At 29.0% G+C, this 23,821-nt stretch overlaps 2 protein-coding genes across 2 annotated transcripts; one reads left to right on the top strand and one right to left on the bottom strand.

Moving 5' to 3' along the window:
- The first annotated feature begins 5,365 nt into the window (after positions 1 to 5,365).
- On the top strand, positions 5,366 to 13,539 carry LOC113366179 (ubiquitin-like modifier-activating enzyme 1). The gene is made up of 9 exons (XM_026607743.1): positions 5,366 to 5,965; positions 8,357 to 8,638; positions 8,753 to 9,145; positions 9,205 to 9,463; positions 9,530 to 9,705; positions 10,131 to 10,352; positions 10,546 to 10,797; positions 10,992 to 11,300; positions 12,403 to 13,539. Exons 1-9 carry the CDS (start codon positions 5,507 to 5,509, stop codon positions 13,174 to 13,176), a joined length of 3,126 nt encoding a protein of 1,041 aa, XP_026463528.1. The 5' UTR covers positions 5,366 to 5,506; the 3' UTR covers positions 13,177 to 13,539.
- Positions 13,323 to 15,494, bottom strand: LOC113367597 (U6 small nuclear RNA (adenine-(43)-N(6))-methyltransferase). The gene is made up of 8 exons (XM_026609190.1): positions 15,390 to 15,494; positions 15,111 to 15,330; positions 14,910 to 15,050; positions 14,583 to 14,841; positions 14,363 to 14,523; positions 14,152 to 14,294; positions 13,651 to 14,087; positions 13,323 to 13,338 (listed from the first exon to the last, which is right to left on the bottom strand). The coding sequence occupies exons 1-8, from the start codon at positions 15,492 to 15,494 to the stop codon at positions 13,323 to 13,325; spliced, it is 1,482 nt and encodes a 493-aa protein (XP_026464975.1).
- Between the last annotated feature and the right edge of the window lie 8,327 nt (positions 15,495 to 23,821).

Raw genomic sequence — 23,821 nt, forward strand, 5'->3', positions numbered from 1 at the left:
ACGGCGACATATATTGAATTTGTTATTGGGTCATTTTGTGTGTAGATGTAGATGTTCTTATGCATGAGAAAATTTATCGCAATTATATTAATTGCACACTTGCTTTCATCACGCGATATTACAGAAACAAGTGCTTTAATAATATTTATTTTTATATTTTCTTATTGTAGACTATTAAATTTTTATGTTTTTTAACTTCCCGTTGGGTGAGTTATAGTAATCGCAAAAAATGCAATAATTGCATATTTTTACGTTTCAAAGGTTTCTGAACATTTTGACATACTTTAGAAAATATGGATGTGTGTACGCGTGTGTATGCGTGTTCGGATACAGATTTTTAGTCGATGATTTCGGGAACACCGATCAACCGATTTGAATAATTCAAAATACATTCGATTCCTATTGATAAGGAGACGTGCTGACTAGTTTTTGGCGAAGGCAGGTCCATCCGTTCCGAAAATACAGGGCAAAAAGTGCGCAAACGGTAACACAGTTTTTAAGAGAACGGAGCGTCCGATTTGAATAATTCAAAAAACATTTTACTTGTATTGACAAGATTACGAACCGATTAAATTTTTGGGAAGGCAGGTCTAGCGGTTTCAGAGATCTAACAAAAAAGTATAAAAAAGACATTTGGAGTTCAAAATGATCATTAGATATATGCACATCAAATTATCAGATATTTTATAGAGATTTTCATAATGTACACATTTTGTTATGTTTGACTGCGACGCGGCGCTTACGCGCTTTGATATTGTGTGTCCTAAAAAGCTGCACTTTAAAAAAAGCTCATAACTTCACAAAGAATCAAAATATAACAAAGAATCAAATTTTCATAAAAATTAATTTTTTCAAAAATTTATTTTTCTATTTTTTAAACAAATAGATTTATAAACCAATTTTGAAAGAAGCTCGTTTGAGGAGGAAGTTCCAGCAATTTGTCACAGCACGATTGTATGCACCATTTTTTTTGTCTGTTTGAGACAATAACAGTATGAATTTGTTATAATTATAATTATAATTTTATAATCAAAACTGGAATTTTTTTACGAATTTACAACTCATACTATTTAAAAATTTGTTGATATTTATAAGATATATTTGAAAATTAATAATAAGTAGCAGAGTAAAAATCTTTCCCAATATAATATATGTTGCAATGTAATTGTTTTAACTGTTCTTTTTGGTATAAAATATAATTGTTATTCTAATTAGAAATAAGTTGCATCATATCATTTTACAATCCTGATTTAATTGCCGAATTTCTATTGTACTTTTTATTAAAGCGGGTCCTTTCAATGTCGACAAATTTTGAAAATTTTAGCTAGACCCTAGTTTAATAAATAGTCCTAATTCTAGAAGACTTGAGGAAATTGTGTAATTATTTTTGACTGTAGTACTAGATGTTATTTACGGTTACGGTTCCAAAGTTTAAATAAAGAAAAATAACGAAAATTTACCACAGAAAAATAGTCACAATTTGACTAAAGCTCTTAGAGCGTATAAATTTTTTTCATCATAGATTCTTTCAATGCAATCACCCCTTCTCGGCTTGACGTTGAGTTCTGGGACACATTATATGTTATTTAAGGACAGTAGTTACATATTTTTATTAATCGATTTATTTGTTAATTTACCACTTTATTTGCTTACTAAAAATATATTGCACAAGCATTTTTCGCCATCTGCAAACTTCGGAAAACTAATAATCAATAAATGATTGAATTATTAATAACTTTGCTACATATGTGCTTATGAAAGTTTGTTTGTAGAATGTTTTCATATTATTGGATCGATGTGCTTCAATATTTTAGAAATTATTTATGAAATTGTGTTTACTTATATCTATATCTATTTTAAGTTTTCCTTTAATTTATAAAAAAATGATACCTTAATTATATCTTCTAACTATAAATAATTCTACTATCTATTTGTATTTATTGCTTCTTCACATATTTAGATGCAATTATTTTTTCATGGGTTAGAATTTATTTTAATATCTAGTATTTTAATTAATTAACTCATCAACTCAAAAAATAATATTTTTTAGCTTTTAATTAGAACAATTAAAGCAATTTGAATTAGTATTGTAAAGAAATTTAACAAACGAAACAAAAATATTTAAAATTATTTATATCCAAAACTTGATTTAATTTTTAATTTTTAAAAGACCTTCAAAGATAAAGACGATTGATTTTTAATAAAAAAAAATCTGGAGAAAAAAATTTAATTTATGTATATAAAAATAAAAAATAATGAAAATTACTAGTCTGTTTTGAGATTTTTTTTTATTTAATAATTTAATTTTTTTAATAATTTAATACATAACAGTAGAGTATTCAAGATCAATAAATTAAAATCTTGCTTCAGTATTTTACTATAATATTTTTTTTATTATATTTTTTTATATTTTGATATTTTTTGTTTCAGCATGATAACGTAAAGAGCAACATTCTAAAAAGTTGGCTATTAATTTTGCAATTTGGATTGTAGTAAGTAGAGAAAAGTATTAGTAAGTATAAATAAATTATATTTATAATATATTAGATAAATTTTCTGTAGCATAATTGTAAATATTGTAAATAATTGGGTTATTAATTTGTTTGTTTGTAGAATTGAAAATTTAGGATCTATGTACTCTTAATATAAAAAGAGGAGATACTTATTTATTATTTTCTGAAAGTTGTACAAATTATAATTAAAAGAGCGTTTTATTATATTCGTAATACTAATTGAAGGAACACAGGGACAACTCTTGATTTAAAAAAATATTTTATATATTATTTGCAATCCTTGGAAAATACTCATGCTTTTTATTTAGATTTTATCAATATTACAGTTTGATCAGTTCATGATCACCTTATTTTATTATTTTATTTAATAAATTCAAGATACAAACAAAAAATTTGCATATTTTAGTTTAATTTGGACAAACAAAATTTGGAAAATGATTTAATAATATTTATTATAAAGCATGGTTGCTAAAATAGTACAAAATAAATTACAAATTATATTTTAGATAATAGTTTAGCAAAATGTATTTCAATAATAAAGAGAGGTGAGAAAATTGTGTTCATTTTACTAAATAACGAATTTACAAAATATATTCTTTTGCAAGAGCATTTATTATGACAAACAATTCTATATATATATATATATATATATATATATATATATATATATATATCTAAATTATATCGCAATGTATACTCACACGATGCATATTTCAAGAAAAATTCATAATAATAACAAAATTCAAGAATGCTAATATTATGTTTATAAGAGGCAATTTATCTTCAATAAATGATTAGGATAAACTATTGGAATGTTTAAATTAGAAAAATATTTTATATTTAAAATAATTTTGTTTTGAGATTTATGACATTACAAAATATTATAATAAAAGAAAGTTAGAATTTTATCTATTGAAATTAAATATAATTTACAAATTTTTATTTGCTTAGTTTAATAAATTTTACAAATAAAAATTACTATAGTAATTCTTGGAATATAAGAAAAAGACAGTAGTAAGTTTTTCTTTGATACTAATAACATGATAGATTTCTTTGATAATATTTTTTCTTTTAATTGATGTCAGCATAAAATAATAAATTTAAAATTGATTTTAATATTAACTAAATATATTGGAAATATATTTCCAATTATCTCTCTGATGTAAATGTTATATAGGTCATCTAGCAAAATTCTGAAAAATTTACATTTTTTTTAAATAAATTATTCGAAAAATATTTGACAGTTTTGCATAATGCATAAGGTTGCCAATAAATAAGGTTTTGATGAATATTTTACATGAATAAAAATGTATTTATGTTTACATAAATACTTTGCACCAAAAAATAATCAATTTATACAAAATCAAGAATATAAACTAAATAGTTTTTGCGTATAGATATAATTGTAAATTGATGTTTACTGTTTTTTACATTTTGTATCATAATTTATTATTTCATTAGTTCGTTGTAAAGAGAAAATTAGAAAATATTACTAGGAATGATATTTGTAAATTGCGCAAAACATTCGTAATTCGCGCGCTAACAATTAAATCATATATTGTGGAAATTTAGAAAAATTAATCTTTTTTTTTTAATATATGTTTCAAAAAGTATTTGACAGGTTGCATAATGTTTAGATATGGTTTTGATTAATATTTTATACAAATAAAAATTACTTAGCATCAAAAAATAAATCAAATTATGTGTTATACAAAATCAAAAATATAAATTAAATAGTTATTGCGATAGAATTGTCAATTCATGATTAGTGTTTTTCACATTACGTAGTACTATTTAACAAGTTTGTTGTAACTAGCAATTCTAATATTACTAGAAATGATATTTTCAAATTGCGCAAAATATTCGTAATTCGCGCGCTAACTATTAAATCATATACAGTAGGCCCTCGCTTTACACGGCACTCTGGATACACGGTTCCCATACTACACGGAGCTAAAAATCCGACATCCCTCCGACTACACGGACTTCTTATTACACGGTATTTGGTCAACAGCCCATAAGTTCGTTGTGCAAAAGGGTATTGATGTAAATTTTGTTATCGACTTTTATCTTTTAGACATGCCTGATTGTATAATAGCCGCCTAAGAACACGTTTGAGCTGACTACTGCGTCGCGCCAATTTTTGAATAAGGTGTCAATGTCCTACATGTCATTTCGTCCGTGTTTCTCCTACTTCAAGTTGTATTTCTTGGTCTCCATACAACGCGATAAAAATGGTGCGATTTGTACCAACTCTGAGTCTCTCATAGCACGGTTCCCATACTGCACTATGTAAGGTTCCATAGAACTCTATACGAATTAGCCTGAATTGTATGTTAAATACGAGTTTCTTATAGCACGGTTCCTATACTGCACGGTACGCACTTGCCGCGTAAAGCGAGGGTTTACTGTATTGTGGAACTATAGAAAAATTAATCTTTTTTTTTAATATATCCTTCAAAAAATATTTGACAGGTTGCATAATGTTTATATAAGGTTTTGATTAATATTTTATACAAACAGAAATTACTTTGCACCAAAAAATAAATTAAATTATACGTTATACAAAATCAAAAATATAAATTAAATAGTTGTAATAGATTGGTGTTTCTTTACATTCTGTAGTATTAGTTAATATTTTACGAGATAGACATAGAGAAAAATATTGCAAATATTACTAGAAATGATATATTCAAATTGCGCAAAATATTCGTATTTCGCGCGCAAACGCTTGACAGTTTATGAGCGCCAGTTAGCGCTCTACAAAAATTGAGCGTGCACGCGATTGGTTCTTGAATACCGTAAGAAAGAGATAGCGAATAGCCGAGCTTCCCCGTCCACGGTCTTTCTGCCGCGGAGTCTGCGCTTTGGTGACTTTAGCTTCAAATTTTTTTCTAGTGCAAAATTAATTTTATTTAAAGTTTCGTTGAAGCCGGACCGAAAATAAGCGAGTCAGTGGAAATTGTGAATTATTTCGTTTTTTTTGGTGCCTGATGTCGAGTACTGGAGTGGGCAATAATTCCGTTGACCCCCCGTGTAAGAAGCGTAAGCTTGAGACCGGTGACTCGGACAGTGTTTTCTCCAACATGTCGAACAATGGATTGTCCTCCGACGCTCCTGCAGAAATCGACGAGAGCCTTTATTCGAGGCAGCTTTACGTCCTGGGGCACGATGCCATGCGACGTATGGCCACCTCGGATGTGTTGATTAGTGGATTAAATGGACTCGGTGTCGAAGTGGCCAAAAATGTCATCTTGAGTGGCGTCAAATCAGTGACATTACATGACGATGCAGTTTGTTCAGTGGCCGATTTGTCTTCGCAGTTTTATTTGACGGAAAACGATATCGGAAAAAAACGTGGCGAGGCTTGTCATCGGCGTTTGGCGGAGCTCAATAATTACGTTTCTACGAAATTGCACACGGGGCCGCTTACCGAAGAAGTCATTAAACAGGTAAATTGTATTTACTTTGTTGTATTGCTAATCGTAGATAGCAGTTGCTAAGGTGAATCATCTTTACGTCATTGGTAACTGAATTTCGAAAAGAAATTATAGATCAACTCAGTTAGGGATATTTTCTTCAGTAATTTTGCATTGCTTTATAATTGGCTAATGAACCTCGCCATAATTACTATGGTAGCTCCTATTTTCTTACACCATTGTCATATAGGTTATAATTTTCATATCTATAAACAAATTGCTCAAACCAACATTCATAACAATAAATTGCACTTTATTTGCAAGATCACTATTAAATTTTTTTGTAATAACTTATCTTGGATTGTAATTACTATCATGATCTATAAAAATAACTTTTAAAACATATAAATCATGTCCATATATATAAATATGGAGATTTAGGTTATCATAGATTTAAAATTTAACAAATTTCAGATTTACAGGGATTTACAATATTAAATTAACTCCAGAATCTTTAAAAGCTACAAACAAAATCGAAATACAAATACAATAAATAAGACTGGATAATATGTCTTCTTATTTCCAGTCATTATAGTAAGTTCACCTCTGAATTCGAGATACCCAGCTGTAAGTCTGTAAACTCTTGTATATTGACACCCTAAAGTTGTCTCAAAACCTACATATGGTAGGGTGTCAATACTAAATGTAAGTTTTGCGACAACTTTAGGGTGTCAATATACAATTATTCACAGACTTACAACTGGATATCTCGAATTCCGAGATTCTTACCTAATTTAAGCTCAAATGACTGGACTATTCATAATACACTTTCAAAGCATCTTCAAATGATGAAGTCTTGTATGTAAATCAATTTGAATGAAGAAAATAATGTATAACTAAGATACTTGGATGTAACATCTATAGATCACAGACGGGATGTAACATTTCTACTTCTTGAAATCAAAATCTATATATTTAGAGGATTATAAAAACTATTGACTTTTTCAATTTAATTATAGACATTTTTTATAATGGTTTTACATAATTTTATCAATGAATAATGTACTTTTGCCATAAATAATATTTTCTTACATTGTGTCATGTAGGTTATAATTTCTCATATTTGCAAACAAATTGATTGAATAAGGTTTTGTATCACTTACAAATTGCATCTTTTATTTGAAAGGTAGTTTCATAATGTATATACATAATAGCCTAAATTAGATTTTCATAACTATTATAACTTTTTTTTGTATTGTAGCAATTTATGTAAAATATAATAACCCAACTTTTTTTACAAATACTTATCGCACGAGAAGGATAACTGAACATTGCCAAATCCTCAAATTTTAATACGATCAAAGTATATTGTGGAGCCTATCATAGTTTTTGCTTTTTATACACTTAGGCGGCAAGGTTTAAGAAAATCACACAAAAATTCTAGTTTTGCTACCTTTTCTTGTATCTGGTACAGAATAAACTTATTATTATATCTTGTTGAATTATGAGATCTTGGTCTAAGTGTAAATTGGGTAATTGTGCAAATTATTTCAAAACTTTATTTTGAAACCTTTGCTTTTACTATAATTTAACGAGATAACTTTTTAGCATACATATTCTTACATATAAACATGTAAATATATGACTTTATATATCTATATAATTTAATATAAAGATTTAATAGGATTTAGATTTACATGGTTTTACAAATCAAATCATGTTACAAATACAATAAAAAAGGTTTGGTAAATATCTCTTGATATTATAAGGCTTCATATTACACCTTAATTTTATAGTTTTTTAATAAACTATACGAATAACTTTGATTTCGTTTCCCTCGAAGTCTGAATTATATATTAAGAGATGTCATACATGCTATTAACTTTTATTGATTCACTCAAACAACGTGAATTTTATGCTTACTTGGTAAATGTAATAAATTGAAAAGTTGAATACCAAATCCATTAATTGAATTAAAAGTCAATGCAAATTCAAACGTTGGTCTTTTTTTGTTGCATTTTAGTGTAAATAAGACATGTTAGATAAATTTAAGTACTGAGAATTGATTTTTATACATAAAAGTGTAATAAGTAGTAATATGTTTGGAACAGTAAGAATGTTATTATGACAAAAAATATTTCTACAACTTGTTGGTGAGTTAGGAGAAAAACATGATTTTTCTTTTTCTTTTTTAAGCTTGAGTTTACAGATGATGAGAAAACCCGAACTGGAATGCCATGAGCAAAAATTGGAGTAATACAGTTAATTTAGAGTATTTATATATCATAAAATTTAATATCTTATTCAATTTTTCCATGTTTGTGATCATACCTTTAAAATTAGTATCTAATAATACAGTTTCTAATACCTTACCTATTACACAATTTTATTTACCTTTCAATTAATATTCCTTTATTATTTCAGTTCAGAGTAGTTGTACTATGTGGCCAACCATTATCAGAACAGTTGAGAATCTCGGCAATCGCCCATCCATTGGATATTGCTTTGATTGTGGGTGATACCAGAGGCCTTTTTGCTCAAGTATTCTGCGACTTGGGTGATAAATTTACTGTCGTTGACACTACTGGAGAACAACCAGTCAGTGCCATGATTGCTAACATCAGTCGTGATGAAGAAGCTTTGGTCACTTGCCTGGATGACACCAGACATGGTATGGAGGACGGAGATTATGTCAGGTTCACAGAGGTAAAAAAAAAGTTTAAAGAAGTTTTACTTCAATAATGTATTGTGTAACTGAAATTTTAATATTTTTTGCCCATAAATCTATTTTCTAATATGAATATATTTTTTATTTCCTAGGTACAAGGAATGACTGAATTAAATGACCGCGAGCCCATGAAAATTAAAGTTTTGGGCCCTTACACCTTCAGCATTGGCGACACCAGAAATATGTCAGAGTACACAAGAGGTGGTGTAGTGGTCCAAGTAAAAATGCCTAAAGTTTTATCATTCAAACCTTTGGAGGAAGCTATGAAAGAACCTAACTACGTTATAACTGATTTTGCAAAATTCGAACATCCTGCTCAATTGCATATTGCTTTTGAAACATTACACCGTTACATTGAGTTGAATGGAAATAGCCCTAAACCATGGTGCAGGGAAGACGCTGAGAACTTCTTGAAGATGGCTAAGGAAAGCAAATTAGCAGATGGTGTTGAAGTTGATGAAAAGCTTTTATCAATATTTGCTAAGGTAAATATATTTATATTATATTGTTTTTGTCAAATTTACTAATGATTTTGTTATTTTAGGTTTCCAGTGGTGATTTGAGCCCTATGAATGCTACTGTCGGTGGTATTGTTGCCCAAGAAGTTATGAAAGCTTGCTCAGGAAAGTTCAGTCCAATATTACAATACTTATACTTCGATGCAATTGAATGTTTACCAGAAGATTTGAGTGGTCTCACAGAAGAGGCTTGCAAACCAACTGGCTCTCGGTATGACAAACAAGTTGCAGTTTTTGGAAGAGATTTCCAAAAAACTATTGGAGCCCTCAAATATTTCATTGTTGGTAGGTTTTATTCCAACAGAAGTAATATATATTTTAGGAAATCATATTAATGAGTATGAATTTTAGGTGCTGGTGCTATTGGATGTGAATTGCTTAAAAATTTTGCTATGGTGGGAATTGGAGCTGATGGCGGTGAAGTCACTGTTACTGATATGGATCTTATTGAAAAATCCAATCTTAATAGACAGTTTTTGTTCCGTCCGTATGATGTGCAGTCTCCTAAATCGGTTACAGCCTGTAAAGTAAGTTCTTAGAAAAATATTAATGCTATCAAAATAATTATATATTAGTAACATAATATAAATTTTGGTAGAAAACCATTTGACACCCTTTATACTGATTTGAGAAAACATTTATATATAATTATTTTCTTCATATTATTTCATATATTTTTTTGTATATATAGTATTTGATATACTATTTGGCCTGATAAGTAATTTTACATAATACTTTATTACAAAATCAGAGATTAAAGAAATAAAATATATTTCTGTTTATGAAATGGGTAGTTAAAAAAGTGTACTACAACTGTTAACTACAAAATGTTTCAAAAAAATCATTATTGCTTATAAAAAAATCATTATAAAAATCATCTTGATAGCATCTTGATATTTTTAAATAATATTTTGTAATAATTAACCTATGTTTCACTTTTATTTATTTTAAGGTTATCAAAACAATGAACCCCCTGATGAATGTTGTATCCCACGAAAACAGAGTTGGACCTGAAACTGAACATATTTATGATGATTCATTCTTTGAGCGTTTAGATGGTGTTGCAAATGCATTGGATAATGTTGATGCGAGAATTTATATGGATCGAAGATGTGTTTATTATCGCAAGCCTCTATTAGAATCTGGTACTTTGGGCACCAAAGGAAACACACAGGTATGTTATGTGTAACTTTAATATATTATATTAAAGTTATTACAATAACTTTCTCTCTATGAGAAGTTAACAATTAAAATAAAAATGCAAAAACTTAACTTGTTTTGTTAAGTTCTACGCAAAAGTTGCATATACAGCTAGTTATAATTAAAATATAATTTATTGTGCCCAACATTTAATTTTTTACTTTTAGGTTGTTGTTCCCTTCCTGACAGAATCTTACAGTTCCTCTCAAGATCCACCCGAGAAAAGTATACCAATTTGTACATTGAAAAACTTTCCTAATGCTATTGAACATACATTACAATGGGCCAGAGATGCATTTGAAGGGCTATTCAGACAAAGTGCTGAAAATGCTTCACAGTATTTGGGAGACAGCAATTTTATGGATCGAGTGCTAAAGTTGCCTGGTGTACAACCTCTTGAAGTACTAGAAAGTGTAAAGGTAATAAACAGTTCATACATTACAGAATCTACATGTCACATCTTACTAATCCAGAAAGAAAATTATTCAACTTTAAAAATTTGCAGAATTTATTTTGGATACTCTTACTATTTATTTTTAAACTCATTGTTACAATTTTTTATTCATTTAGTTATTTTTTTGGTGTAATAATATATATTATTATTATTACTTAGGTTGCTTTATTAGATGAAAGACCTGCCAATTTTGAAGACTGTGTCAAATGGGCCCGATTGCATTTCCAAGAACAGTATTCCAATCAAATTCGTCAATTGCTATTCAACTTTCCACCTGATCAGCTGACATCCACCGGTCAATCATTCTGGTCTGGACCGAAACGTTGTCCTGATCCAATAACTTTTGACGTAAATGAGTCCTTGCATTTAGATTATATTTTAGCGGCTGCTAATTTGAAGGCTGAAGTTTATGGATTGGAACAAAACCGCGACAGAGCTGCTATAACCGAGATGGTTTCCAAAATTAAGGTAGAAATATATACATTATCTTCCTTACAAAATTATTTTAATTTAAGGCAAATTGCTGGAACTTACCATATGAAAAATTATTTTTTTTAAAAAAGATTAATATTCTTATTGAACTTTGAAAAAATTAGATTATTGTGATATTTTAAATTTTTGACTTTTTTGACTAAAAAATTAACTTTTTTGGAAAAAAACTTTGAAAAAAAAGATGTTTCATATTTTGAATTATTTCGGAAATTTTGAACTTTTTTTCAAAGCAATCGCGCTGCTTTACCTGCATAGGGACGAAATCTTGAAGCGCGTAAGCGCCGCGTTGCAGTTTAACGGGTAAACTATGTTGCAGAACCCATAGGAATGTAAAGAAAATTGATATACATTATTAAAATCTCTATAAAATATCTAATAATTTTATGTGCATACGTTTAATGATCATTTTTGACCGCCAGATGGCATTTTTTTTACTTTTTCTACTAGATCTCCGAAACCGCTAGACCTGCCTCCATAAAAATTTGATCAGTTTTTCATCTTGTTAATACAAGTAAATGGTTTTTTGAATTATTCAAATCGGACGCTCCGTTCTCTTAAAAACTGAGTTACCGGTTTTGGCATTTTTTGCCCCATATCTTCGGAACTGCTGGACCTGCCGTTGCCAAAAATTAATTAGCATGTCTCCTTATCGATACAAATCGAACATTTTTTAAATTATTCAAATCGGTTTATCCGTGTTCCCGAAATCGTCGACAAAAATTTGTATCCGCACACACACACACACACACACATACATCAATTTTTTCTAAAGTATGCCAAAATGTTCAGAAACCTCTGAAACACAAAGATATATAAAAATTTTCATTTTCGATTTTTTTCCGATTATAAAACTAAACTAAACTAAATCATAAAAATCGGTTTAGTCGTTGAGGCGAAAACGTGGACAAAAGATGGAAAATCGGCTTGCATACACTCACATACTTTTTCCAAATTTGGTATCAATAGCTTCAAAATGACTTGAAACTTTGAGAAAACATAAAATTAGCAAATTTTATTTTTTGGGAAAACAAATTTTTTCTTTGGAAAGTTAATAATTTAAATATTTGATATTTCTTAGGTTCCCGAATTTATTCCAAAATCTGGTGTTAAGATAGCAGTCACAGACGCTCAGTTACAATCTAATGGTGATAATATGGACCATGATAAAATATCACAACTGCAAACAGAGCTAGCAGAATTATCCAATCTTACTAAAATCAAAATAACACCATTAGAATTTGAGAAAGACGACGATACAAATCTGCACATGGACTTCATTGTTGCAGCTTCTAATCTGAGAGCCACAAACTACAAGATTCCGTTGGCAGATAGGCATACCTCAAAATTAATAGCAGGAAAAATTATTCCAGCCATTGCTACGACAACATCGGTCATTGCAGGTTTAGCTTGTTTGGAATTGTACAAGTTAGCACAAGGATTCAAAGAACTCACCAGATACAAAAACGGTTTTGTAAACTTAGCCTTGCCTTTCTTCGGTTTCTCTGAACCAATTAGTGCACCAAAATTATCTTACTACGATAAGGAATGGACATTATGGGACAGATTTGAAGTTGAAGGAGAAATGACACTGCAAGAGTTCCTAGATTATTTCAAGCGCGAACACAAACTTGAAATTACAATGCTTTCTCAAGGTGTTTGTATGCTGTACTCGTTCTTCATGGCTAAAGCCAAGTGTCAAGAAAGGTTAGGTTTGAAAATGTCCGAAGTCGTCAAGCGCGTTTCAAAGAAGAAACTGGAACCTCATGTTCGTGCTCTGGTGTTCGAATTATGTTGTAATGACGAAGAAGGAGGTGATGTTGAAGTTCCATATGTTCGTTACACTCTGCCGTAGTTTAAAGTATCTAGCTTGTAGAATATGTAAGTAAATTTAAATTACACTAAACTTATTTTAAGCATTAATGAATTTTGTATGCATACACTTTTGTATGTTTTTACCTAATATCATTTGGCATATATATTTATATATTTGTTTGCTTTTCACATGAATACATGGCTGCAAAAAGAAAAAAATATGAATTTTTAGATTAATTTAGAGAGACTAATGTTTGATTATTTTTATTATTGCCGCCTTTCTGGCAGGAGAACAAGTGCTCTTCTAGCAAAACTTTGGCATTAGACTGAATATCATACAAAAAGTATCTGTGATTTTGGTTTATTAATTTGGAAAATACAGATAATCAAATGTTTTGAACTAATTTTTACAGAAAAATATCAATATACATGTGTTTATATGAAAATAAAATATGGTCTTCAATAAAAAATTGTTGTTTTTTGTACATGAAAACAATATTTTTATACTTTACACCAATTATTTATAATATATTGCATAACTTGATGTACTCCATCTTTTCCAGCAGAGCCATCCAGAAATCCTAATTTTAATATTATGTCTGCACTTTCAACAGAACCGTTGACTTCAAGTTTATCTTCACCAGAATCATCGTAGGTCTCAAGATAATCTTGTTCTATTGACATTGCCATTTTTAAATATAGGTCCAATTTTGGCTTTTTGTTTGATATTTCTTCATTTTCTGCATCAGGTGGACGTTTCAAACCTGCATTTGTACTGCAAGGACCATTGTCTAGCGCTTTAGTATCACAGCTGCTACTAGAAGGTAGGTCCTCATTTTTTTTTAATTTTTGTTGTCTTTTTAAACGTCTCTGGTGTGACCATGTGTTTTTGAAAGCAGTTATTTCATATGTTATTCTTGATGATAATTGTTCAATTACTGTAAAATTTACCTGAAACAAGGGGCTTTAAGTTTTTATCTTAAACTATATACTGCATTATTATAATCTTGTTTACTTGCAATTTATCCAGGATTTTCTCAATTATTTTCTGAACATTTTGCAGTGTATACTGACTATTTTCCTCTTCAGATTCAAATTTTGGGATTATAAACAAAAGTGAATGTGTATTTGGTTTTAGTGCAAGTGAGTAGTCAGGAACTAAAAATTTATTCATAGCTTTATGTTAGAACTTTAAATATTAAGGTTTATCTTAATATTTAAACAACCTTTATGTAATGGATAGTTTTCAAAAGTCCAGGCAATGGCCCACCGCATCGTCCTACCTTGACAAAATCTTGTTTGGGCTATTTGTTTCGCTTTTACATTTCTAATTAAATTTTTAACAGGATTCACACTGGATTTATGACCTAACATTGTTGTGAAAACACTGAAATTTTCAGAAAACATTTAAATGATAGAGCTTTATCTATTTTTATTGAAACTTACCGAATTCTTGACTTCAATTTTTCACTTTCCTCAACAATTTTTTGAACAAAAGCTACTTCGCCTCCAGGAACAATCAATTCCTTTTCACTTCCAGTTTGAACTGCTTTTGGTGGAGGCCTTTTGTTTGATCGAGCTTTGCTAATATGGTCCAAGTCTTTATCTGATGCAAAAAACGGTGGGTTGCACATTGTAAATGTGTATGTTTGATTAGGATCAAGGGGTAGATCTAATAACATGTTATTTGATGTGTTATGATGTACTGAAAGGGATAATTGAGCTATGAACATTTTACACAATTAATTTAACACTATTTTATTTATTACCTACTTTGAATAAATCTTGACCTATCGTTTTTATCTACATTTTGTTTAGCAATTTCAAAACTTTGTTCATCACTTTCAGAAGCTAACATACTCCACTTATTTTTTTGATTACACAATAAAGGATATATACATGTTGCTCCACAACCTGTAAGATTAGTATACAGGTTAACAACACAACTACACGAGTATCAATTTATAATCATACCTATATCAATTCCATAAATAATTTCATCCTTAGCTATTTCCAAAACTTCTATTATATCTTCCAGCCACAGTACATAATTCAATCGTAAAGGTACTGCAGGTACTAAGCGATCAATTGGAATATCAATATCTAAATCGAAATCCTTTTTAAGGAGCACTTTGGTTAAAATTCGTAAAGCTACTGCATCTTGGAAATTAATTTTTATTTTGCCATCGAGACCCTGAAAGTGTGTATATTTAGTATTTATATATAAATAAAGAGACAAGATTAAGATATTACAGTAGTGGATATAGCCAGGAATTCAGGATACTTGATGGCTAATTCTGTAAAGTTTGGGGGCGATTTATAAATGTTCCTTGGGTGCATGTATTTGTTTAGAGCCATTTTGTAATAACATTTCAATGGTTGATAAATTAAGTAGGTTGATAATACTTATTATTACTTATTTGGTGAGAATGAAATTGAACTAGTGAGAATATGTAAAGTTAGGTAAAGTAAGGTTAGGTTATCTTGTATTTTTATATCTATTCATGTATTTAATATTTTATGAATTAATAACTATTTTTATCACATGGTATGAAACATTTTTAAACATAACGTATATATTTTTGGATATTTTGGAATGAGTTGAAATTAGAAAATCAATCAAGAACTTATTAAAAAAATCTTATATATACTCATTATAAAGTAGTAAAGTAAATTTAAAGTATTTTAATCACGTTTATTCGTTTTATTTCAAAATATTTTCACAACTTTGTTCTTATTTATCTAAACAAAGTAAATTTTATTATTATTATTGAACACAAATGTCATTTTCAAACACGCGCGCTTTTTGATTATGGCGTTTGCCCACCTGTGCTCACAAATTATAAAATTTAATAATTTATGCTAAAAATTACAATTTTATAGTATTTCAATCACATTTGTTTATGTTATTTCAAAATATTTACACAATATTGTCTTATTTATCTAAACTAGATATATTTTTGTATTTTCACAATTATTATTTATCATTTTCAAATCGCGCGCTCTTCATTCAACAATATGGCGGCGTTCTTACGCCCCAACTTCAGTATAGTTTTTGTTTGATAACTAAAATGGATGATTTCTAGTAACTCGGGTTGCAAGTGACGTATTGAACTTCTGTTGTGAATTTTTGAAAGAATATTAACAAGTGTTTATAAGTGAGTGACAAGTGTTTAATTACCAAAAAGGATTACAAATAACGTTCCGGGATTAAAGGTAATGTCAAAATTTATATTTATGTAATGTGTAAATGCTTCGTAATAGGTCATTATTTAATTGTTGTAAAATGGATTGCACAAGATGTTTTAGGGATAATTATCGACAAATGTAAATGGGTTGTCATTATAAGAATTTATTCAATGCGCTAGCAAATGTTTTAGACATGTTGCAATAATTTTGAGTAACATCAGGTGGGCGTAGTGATAAAATCAAATAATGCTCAAAAATATTGGGATTATTTATAACAACTTTGGTCAAAAGTCAAAGCAGTGAAATTTTACATTGACATAACCTAATTGTTGTTATGTTAAATGATCAAATTAAAAATATAAAATCATTCATTTTCTTAAATAAAAAATTATGTACACATTATTTCATTCACACAAAGTACATTCTAAAACCATTTTTGTATTTGACATATAAGTAAATGCATTTTCAAAGGAATAATAATAATATAATCCTTGTTGGATATTTTACCAAATTATTCTGTGAGTCTTGAAGTCGGTTTCAAATTTAAAGGGCATTTTTGATAAAATAGTTTATATTTTGTTAGATGCTATTTCAATATATTTATTTTTCATATTATATACGGCGAGTATATTAACACGTCTCTCGCCACGATATTATCAGATTTTTGTCATTAGTCATGGTAACTTTATTTAATAATTCAGTTAAAAATGTACCAAAGACCCTTATTGTGTCAAAGAATTTTTTTTGCCAAAATTCCTGAAATAACACTATTTTTTATTCAATTTTATATGTCACACATATATGACTGACATGGCCCTATATTAAAACATTTTTCTCTACAAACCTAGAAATTTTCATGTCAATTTGTAGTAGACAAAATTTCAAGTCTCATGTAGAAACTTCTTAGCGTCAGATACATATGATTGACATGGCACTTAACGTGTTAAACTTTATAAAAAAATTTTATTTTAGAATGTTTTGTCTTGAAATATAAAAATGTTGCTGATAATTCTACAAAATACAAAGTTAGTAAAAATTGCTGTAGTGGCTACTTCAGCTTCGTGAATCCCTTCATAGTTATCAGATAAAAATCTTCAAAAAAAACTTCTTCAAATACACTCTTAACAAAGTTAAAATATTTATTATATTTTAAAAAATCTTGAAAGTTTGGTTTTGTTACTGATATCTCAATAACATTACATTTGTAAGATAGTGAAAACATCTGTCTTCTCAAAGCCAAATATTTTTTTTGAAATTTTCTTTATTAAATTGCACAATATGTCTGTTTTTTGTCTCCGAAAATATCATCAATTTTGAGGATATATGTAAATTATCGGATAAAGCTTCTGTTTTTCTGAAAAGTTACTTTGTAGTAAGTTTTTTCAAATTTGTTAAATCAAGTTAAACTGAGTCATACAGTCATATGATATAAAATTAAATTAATATTTCATTATGAAGTAAGTAAGGACACAGAGGAGGACTATTGTGGTCAAACAAGTATATCGGCAAAAATAATTTAAATTTTGAAAAATCCTCTTGAACACATATTCTTTAATAGTTAAACATTGAGAATATCAAAGAAAAAATATTTTTTAAACATTCTAAACTAGAATACTCACATACTCTTTTTTGGTGTTTCTACTAATTTCTAATCAATATTATTATTTACTCATATTTTTTCGACAATCAATCAATCAATTTTCGCGACAATCAATTTCCAATGTTTTGATAATAACGAATTAGAGGCAATTAGCAGCGTAAATTCTGATTTGGCAATCAAAACTGGATTGAACATTTCATATTGTTTTCTTATTTATCTTCATTATATTTTATTATCATGCAATTTGATTTTACATCTTTTTTGTTAGAATTTTTTAAATTTTTATCTTGTAATATTTATTTTTATTATAGGCTATAGATTTTTTGATCATTAAGCCTTACATATTTACATTTGTTCTTCCAATACTCTTCCACATAAATTTACTTTTTATTTTAAAAATACATCTTGTATTAAATTGTGATCATATTAGCCAAATAGGTAGCTCATAGAATTGTACTGTATCCTGATTGCAATCGAAAATAATAATAACGAAAACAATTGTGGTCACTTTCAATCCAAACACTATCATCCTAAATTTTTATTGTATTTTAATCAAACATTTTTAAAGTTACTAGATGTTTAATTAACAGTTGTCACAAAAATTTAAATTTTATAAACATCAATTTTTGTACAGCAATAGGAACTTATGGGTTCTATAAGTTGTTACGATTCTTCTTAACCCCGTGGTTCTAGAAGGCAACTCAGTGGTTGACCAATTCATGATTTGTGTCGTAGAATTTGGCTACTAGATGGTCGGAGCCCTTCAAGTTTTTTTTGTATTTTCTTGAGATTTTGGTTATTTTCTCTGCAACTGTATGCATATCGGGATTATGGTGAATTAACCAATTTGGCGTGTATCTAGGAGCACCCACTATTTGTCGCAACAGTTCATTTTGAAAGCATTGTATCACGTTTATGTTGCTTTTATAATGGATCCCCACAATTGTATACCTTAGGTCCACATCGGTTTCAGGATTGTTTTATATATCACTATTATAACCATTACTATTACCAATGACAATGGTTCCTTAAGATGTTGCAGAATATTGATGGTTTCCTTCAGAAATGAATTTTCTTAACGGTAACTATTCTTTTTCGCTAAATTTGTACCTTTTGCTATAAGTCCTTTATGAAAGGTCTCTTAAGATGTTGCAGAAGTCCGCGATGCTCTCCTCTCGGTGTTCTGTTTTAGTTGTATATATGTTGTATGTATGTTGTATATTGTATATGTTGTATGTGGCTGTGTTATGCCTGGTATTTTATTAGCGACCTTGAAATAATACACGCGGTCGTTTGTAAACAACGCACGATGGTCTTCTTTGTGTAGTTGTAGATGTAGTATGTAGTGCACCTTACGAAGTGGTCAGGGCTCGGCAACTAACCCAAAATATAAAAGTCGATTTATTGGACAACGAATATATATTATTAACACCTTTCTGGACATGAATGCTATAGCATTCAAATTTTGAAGTCAATCATATTAATTTTAATGTAATTAATAAACCTGTCGAGGTAATAACTAACTGATAGTTTAGGTACTCGTATTATCTTATCCTGTGGTCACTAATCAGTTTGCGCAAGCAAATTGTGTAAAATAGAAGCGTAGAAATTGATATGGATGCTATAGCATTCATCTGATTGCCCTTATAAACGGTGTTTAATAAAATTTAGGATATTAGAACCAATTTAACACTAAAACAATTCATATATTCAAACACCCTCCACGCGCGGTCAAATTGACCTACAATTGAAACGTTGTCTATTTTATTAACAATGTTGATAAAAACTTAATTTTCTTGAGATTTTGAATATGCATCACCGAGTTAAACAGTGAAAAATCAACTGAAACAGAAATTCGTGCCTAAAAATGCTTTTATTCGTCGTCTCTGTAAACAAAATTCACGGGTTTACCGAGATAGGTTCAAAACGATGAAATATACCTAAAGTTGCTACGTACACATTTTCAATTTAATCTTACATTTCTTATCCTTCTTGCCACGTTTTCACTAAACAATGTACTAATATATAATCTAACAATTTTTAGTACACTTTTGTTGATTTATCTTATTTCTATTTGATGGTAATGCTTGAAACTTGGTGCAAGCATTTTTTTGGTTTACGTTTGTGCACCGTGAGAGTAATGAAATTTGATTTGTACAAATTGCTTCAAAATATGTGAATTATTTCATGTGTTTTAGAATAATAAATATTCAATTGAAGAATTGAACAATCTCTCCTCTTGTCATCTCTCAAATAGGGAAACTTATATTTTACATATTTACTATTGACTTCTCACACCATCCATAATTTTATACTAAATTTGTCTGGTTCATTTGGTATATTTTTGATAAATCTGCACCAACATTTCGACGGAAACTACTCCTCAAATAACATTAGTTTCCACCAGTCAAATTGACCGACCGCTGTGGTTAGGCCACATAACAATTGAAACAGTTTAGTTGAAACATATAATTAATTTAGATTATTAACTATTTATTTCTAGCATGTAGTGCTACTTTTTTATATATTTTTTTCTAAATATTTCTTTCGAAACATATTAATTTATTTTTCTATGGGCCCGCGTAACTTTCAGGCCACATTCCAACATTTTCGATATCTTATCAAGTAATTATGGCTTTTTTGTTAGGTGACTCATAAATCTAAATTCTATAACTTTTTCAAGATAACCGATATCAATATTTATGACCTTTGTTAGGCTTTTCAATCTGAAATAACATTTTCAAAGGAAAATGAACATATTCAAAGGAAAAAGGAAATGGGAGCATTATAGGCCGTTGTGACTTGAAAGTCACATAATTCATTAATAGCAAGAAAATGGTTTTTAAATAATTTTTTTTGTTTTTTATTAGCATATATAGGCTTATAGTGACTAAATTCATTAATACCAGAAAATTGGTTTAAACAGATTTTCTTGTTTTTTATTAGCATATATAGGCTTATAACTACTAATTTCATTAATACCAGAAAGTTTGTTCAAACAGATTTTTTTGTTTTTTATTAGCATATATAGGCTCATAATTACTAATTTCATTAACACCAGAAAATTGGTTTAATCAGATTTTTCTTGTTTTTTATTAGCATATATAGGCTTATAATTACTAAATTCATTAATACCAGAAAATTATTCTAAACGAATTTTCCTGTTTTTTATTAGCATATATAGGCTTATAATCACTAATTTTTTGTTGCCCTATTTTGTTTTATGTAAACCAAAAATTCGGTACATATTTTCTATACTAATCAAAATGCTCTTTAACTAAATAACCTATTTATGTTCATCAGATGCTGTGAGCTAAGATAAGATAATGTGATATATGAATATTATTAAAAATCGAGATAATTTTTTTTTCATAAAGTGTTCCTCATCTCTATCCTTGAAATGCAAGATACGTACGGTGGTAGGTACGTGAGTTTGATGCGCCTTGGTGCTTCCTTCTACGCGGGAACGGATCTTACGAGTTTGTTTTTTTGTTCTTTCGAATCGGAATCTCGCAGCATTATGTAGGTATCAAGTGAAAGAATGATAACTCGGATGTTTTTTATGTACACGCTTCTTCTTCTTGGTTTGCACTCGGTTTAGGAAATAAGAAATTTCGATCGCACGGGAATCCGATGAGAAATTGCGAAAAAATATAATCTGATAAAAGAATTAGTGGTGCATGGGACTTTCTACACAGAAAGGGTTCTATTGGATATTCCAGCTTAACAAAACAGTTATGTGAGTATTAGTAACACTCACAGAAAACACGATTTATTAGAATAAAATATGTGCACCGAAAATAGCAAATCTTCAACATACTCTTATTACTGTATAAATTTTGTTACAAAACATGTTATTTTCAAACACCATGTAATATCAAAAACGTGTCAAACGGAGAAAAGGTGTATTTTACAAATCTTTCTTATATATAAAAATGAATAGCAAAATGTGTTGGTATTTGCTTAAACTTTCCTTACCGTAATTAAACATTCGAAGAACAAAAATCATCGATTGTATTCATTTAGGAAAATATTGGCCGATTATTTGCGTACCCTTGTTATTCGCTTAGGGGGCGTCTATTAATCACATGATAAATTTTTTAAGGATTTTTGGACCCCCCTCCTCCTTGGTGATATTTAAAATCACCCCTGCCTCACCCACCAAACATTACGTGTATTCTTAGTTACGAGAAAAAATTGTTAATATTTTGATTATTTGAAAATGTGTGGATTTTTTTTAAATTCGCGTAAAAAATAAATACACGTGATATCTTACTATATCCCTCCCTTTCCCAAGTAATATTACGGGTTTTTTTTTGTTAACCTTCCTCCCCTTTAAAAACCTCACGTGATTCATGGACAACCCCTTACAAGATACCGTCAGTTTTTATAGCCAAAGTGTTTTTAATAAAATATTGTGAATAGGATTTGAAATCAAATACACCAACCAAAAGGCAATTGTATCTATTATATAGATATTTTGATAAAGCTTTAAGTGATTTATTTACCAACCGAGGTACTTATCTTTACAACGCAGCATTGTTGGTCTATGGTTGGTTGTTGAATTTATGACAATTTTCGATCTCTCAAGTTTATTCGGTCCCTGCATTTTGTAGGCATCGTAACGACGTCGACCCGGGCGCCAACCGGGTCGCTGTCGTTGCATGTTACAGATGCAGAAAAATCAGAATAGTTTTGGGTTAGTGGTATTAAGGATTGTGCTCAGTTTCTTTATAACTGTGTATGATAAGTGAATATTGAATTTTTAGTGGTTTTAACGCTTGCATTTGGAACCTTCATTCCTAATTAATAAGATAAGTGAGTAGGTATATTATTTTTTTTAGCTATATTAATGAACTTCGAATAGCTATAATAGAACTCATGATCTTAACGAGTATATTAAAGGCACATAAAATGTTTTTTTTTTTATGAAATTTCATTGATTTTTTGTTATATAATACCCAAGTGTTCGTGCTGCTGAATAGACGAGTGCTTTCGAAGACACTATTATATAATATTAATATTTATACACATATCGCGAAGTTAATGCAAATTGTCTTAAGGAAAATGCCAGTAATTTACTAACGTTTAATGCTTCTAGTATTATTTTAGTTGTATATTTTACGCAGTTTGTTACTAGATAGTATTTTTTTTAACAACTATCTTATTAAACAAAATGAAATCTCCTTTTGAAAGAGTGGTTTGTATACGTGTATCTAACTTAGTATGCAGTGTAGTTACAATTATAAGTAGATTTTTATTTCTACATAACTTCTGAAATCCAAACTACATATTGCATAACATTTGTTTAAAGTAGAACGCTTCAAAAAACGGACAACCTATAATAAATCCATTTTTTCTCGCACAAATTTTAGCCCCTAGCACAAATCTGTATGGTAAAAATTACAGTTTAACAGTGCTCTGATCTGTATTATTACGTACAATTGTAATACTATAATTTCATATTGCACATTAAAATCTCATAACAAAGTGTGTGGCTTGCAGCGATCGACATTTTTTTAAAAAAAGTCAAATTAGGTTCGTGTATCGCTTAAAGCGTTTAAAGAAAGTACATTCGCACAAACTTGTATTTTTTGTAAGACTTTTGTTGGGCTTTTTGCAGACTTAACACGATTTTTATCAATATAGTCGATAGTTTTTAAGGATAAGGTAAAACGATCAGATTTTTAACACTTTACAGTTTTATACGTCTATTTATGATAAATACTTTTTTACATTGGTGACCCTCTTTGAACTAAGGTAATTTTAATTGCATGACTGTTAGATCTTATAAATACAAAAATTTATCAATTTTGTGGCACACTAATTGTTATTATCATACATATATAAACTAATACATCTTAATTTAAATTGCATATTGTGATATTTTATTTAT

The sequence above is a fragment of the Ctenocephalides felis genome, unplaced genomic scaffold (genome assembly GCF_003426905.1).
Source record: "Ctenocephalides felis isolate EL2017-DRISC unplaced genomic scaffold, ASM342690v1 CF-g0.4_SCAFFOLD_01170, whole genome shotgun sequence".
In the NCBI taxonomy this organism is placed as follows: domain Eukaryota; kingdom Metazoa; phylum Arthropoda; class Insecta; order Siphonaptera; family Pulicidae; genus Ctenocephalides; species Ctenocephalides felis.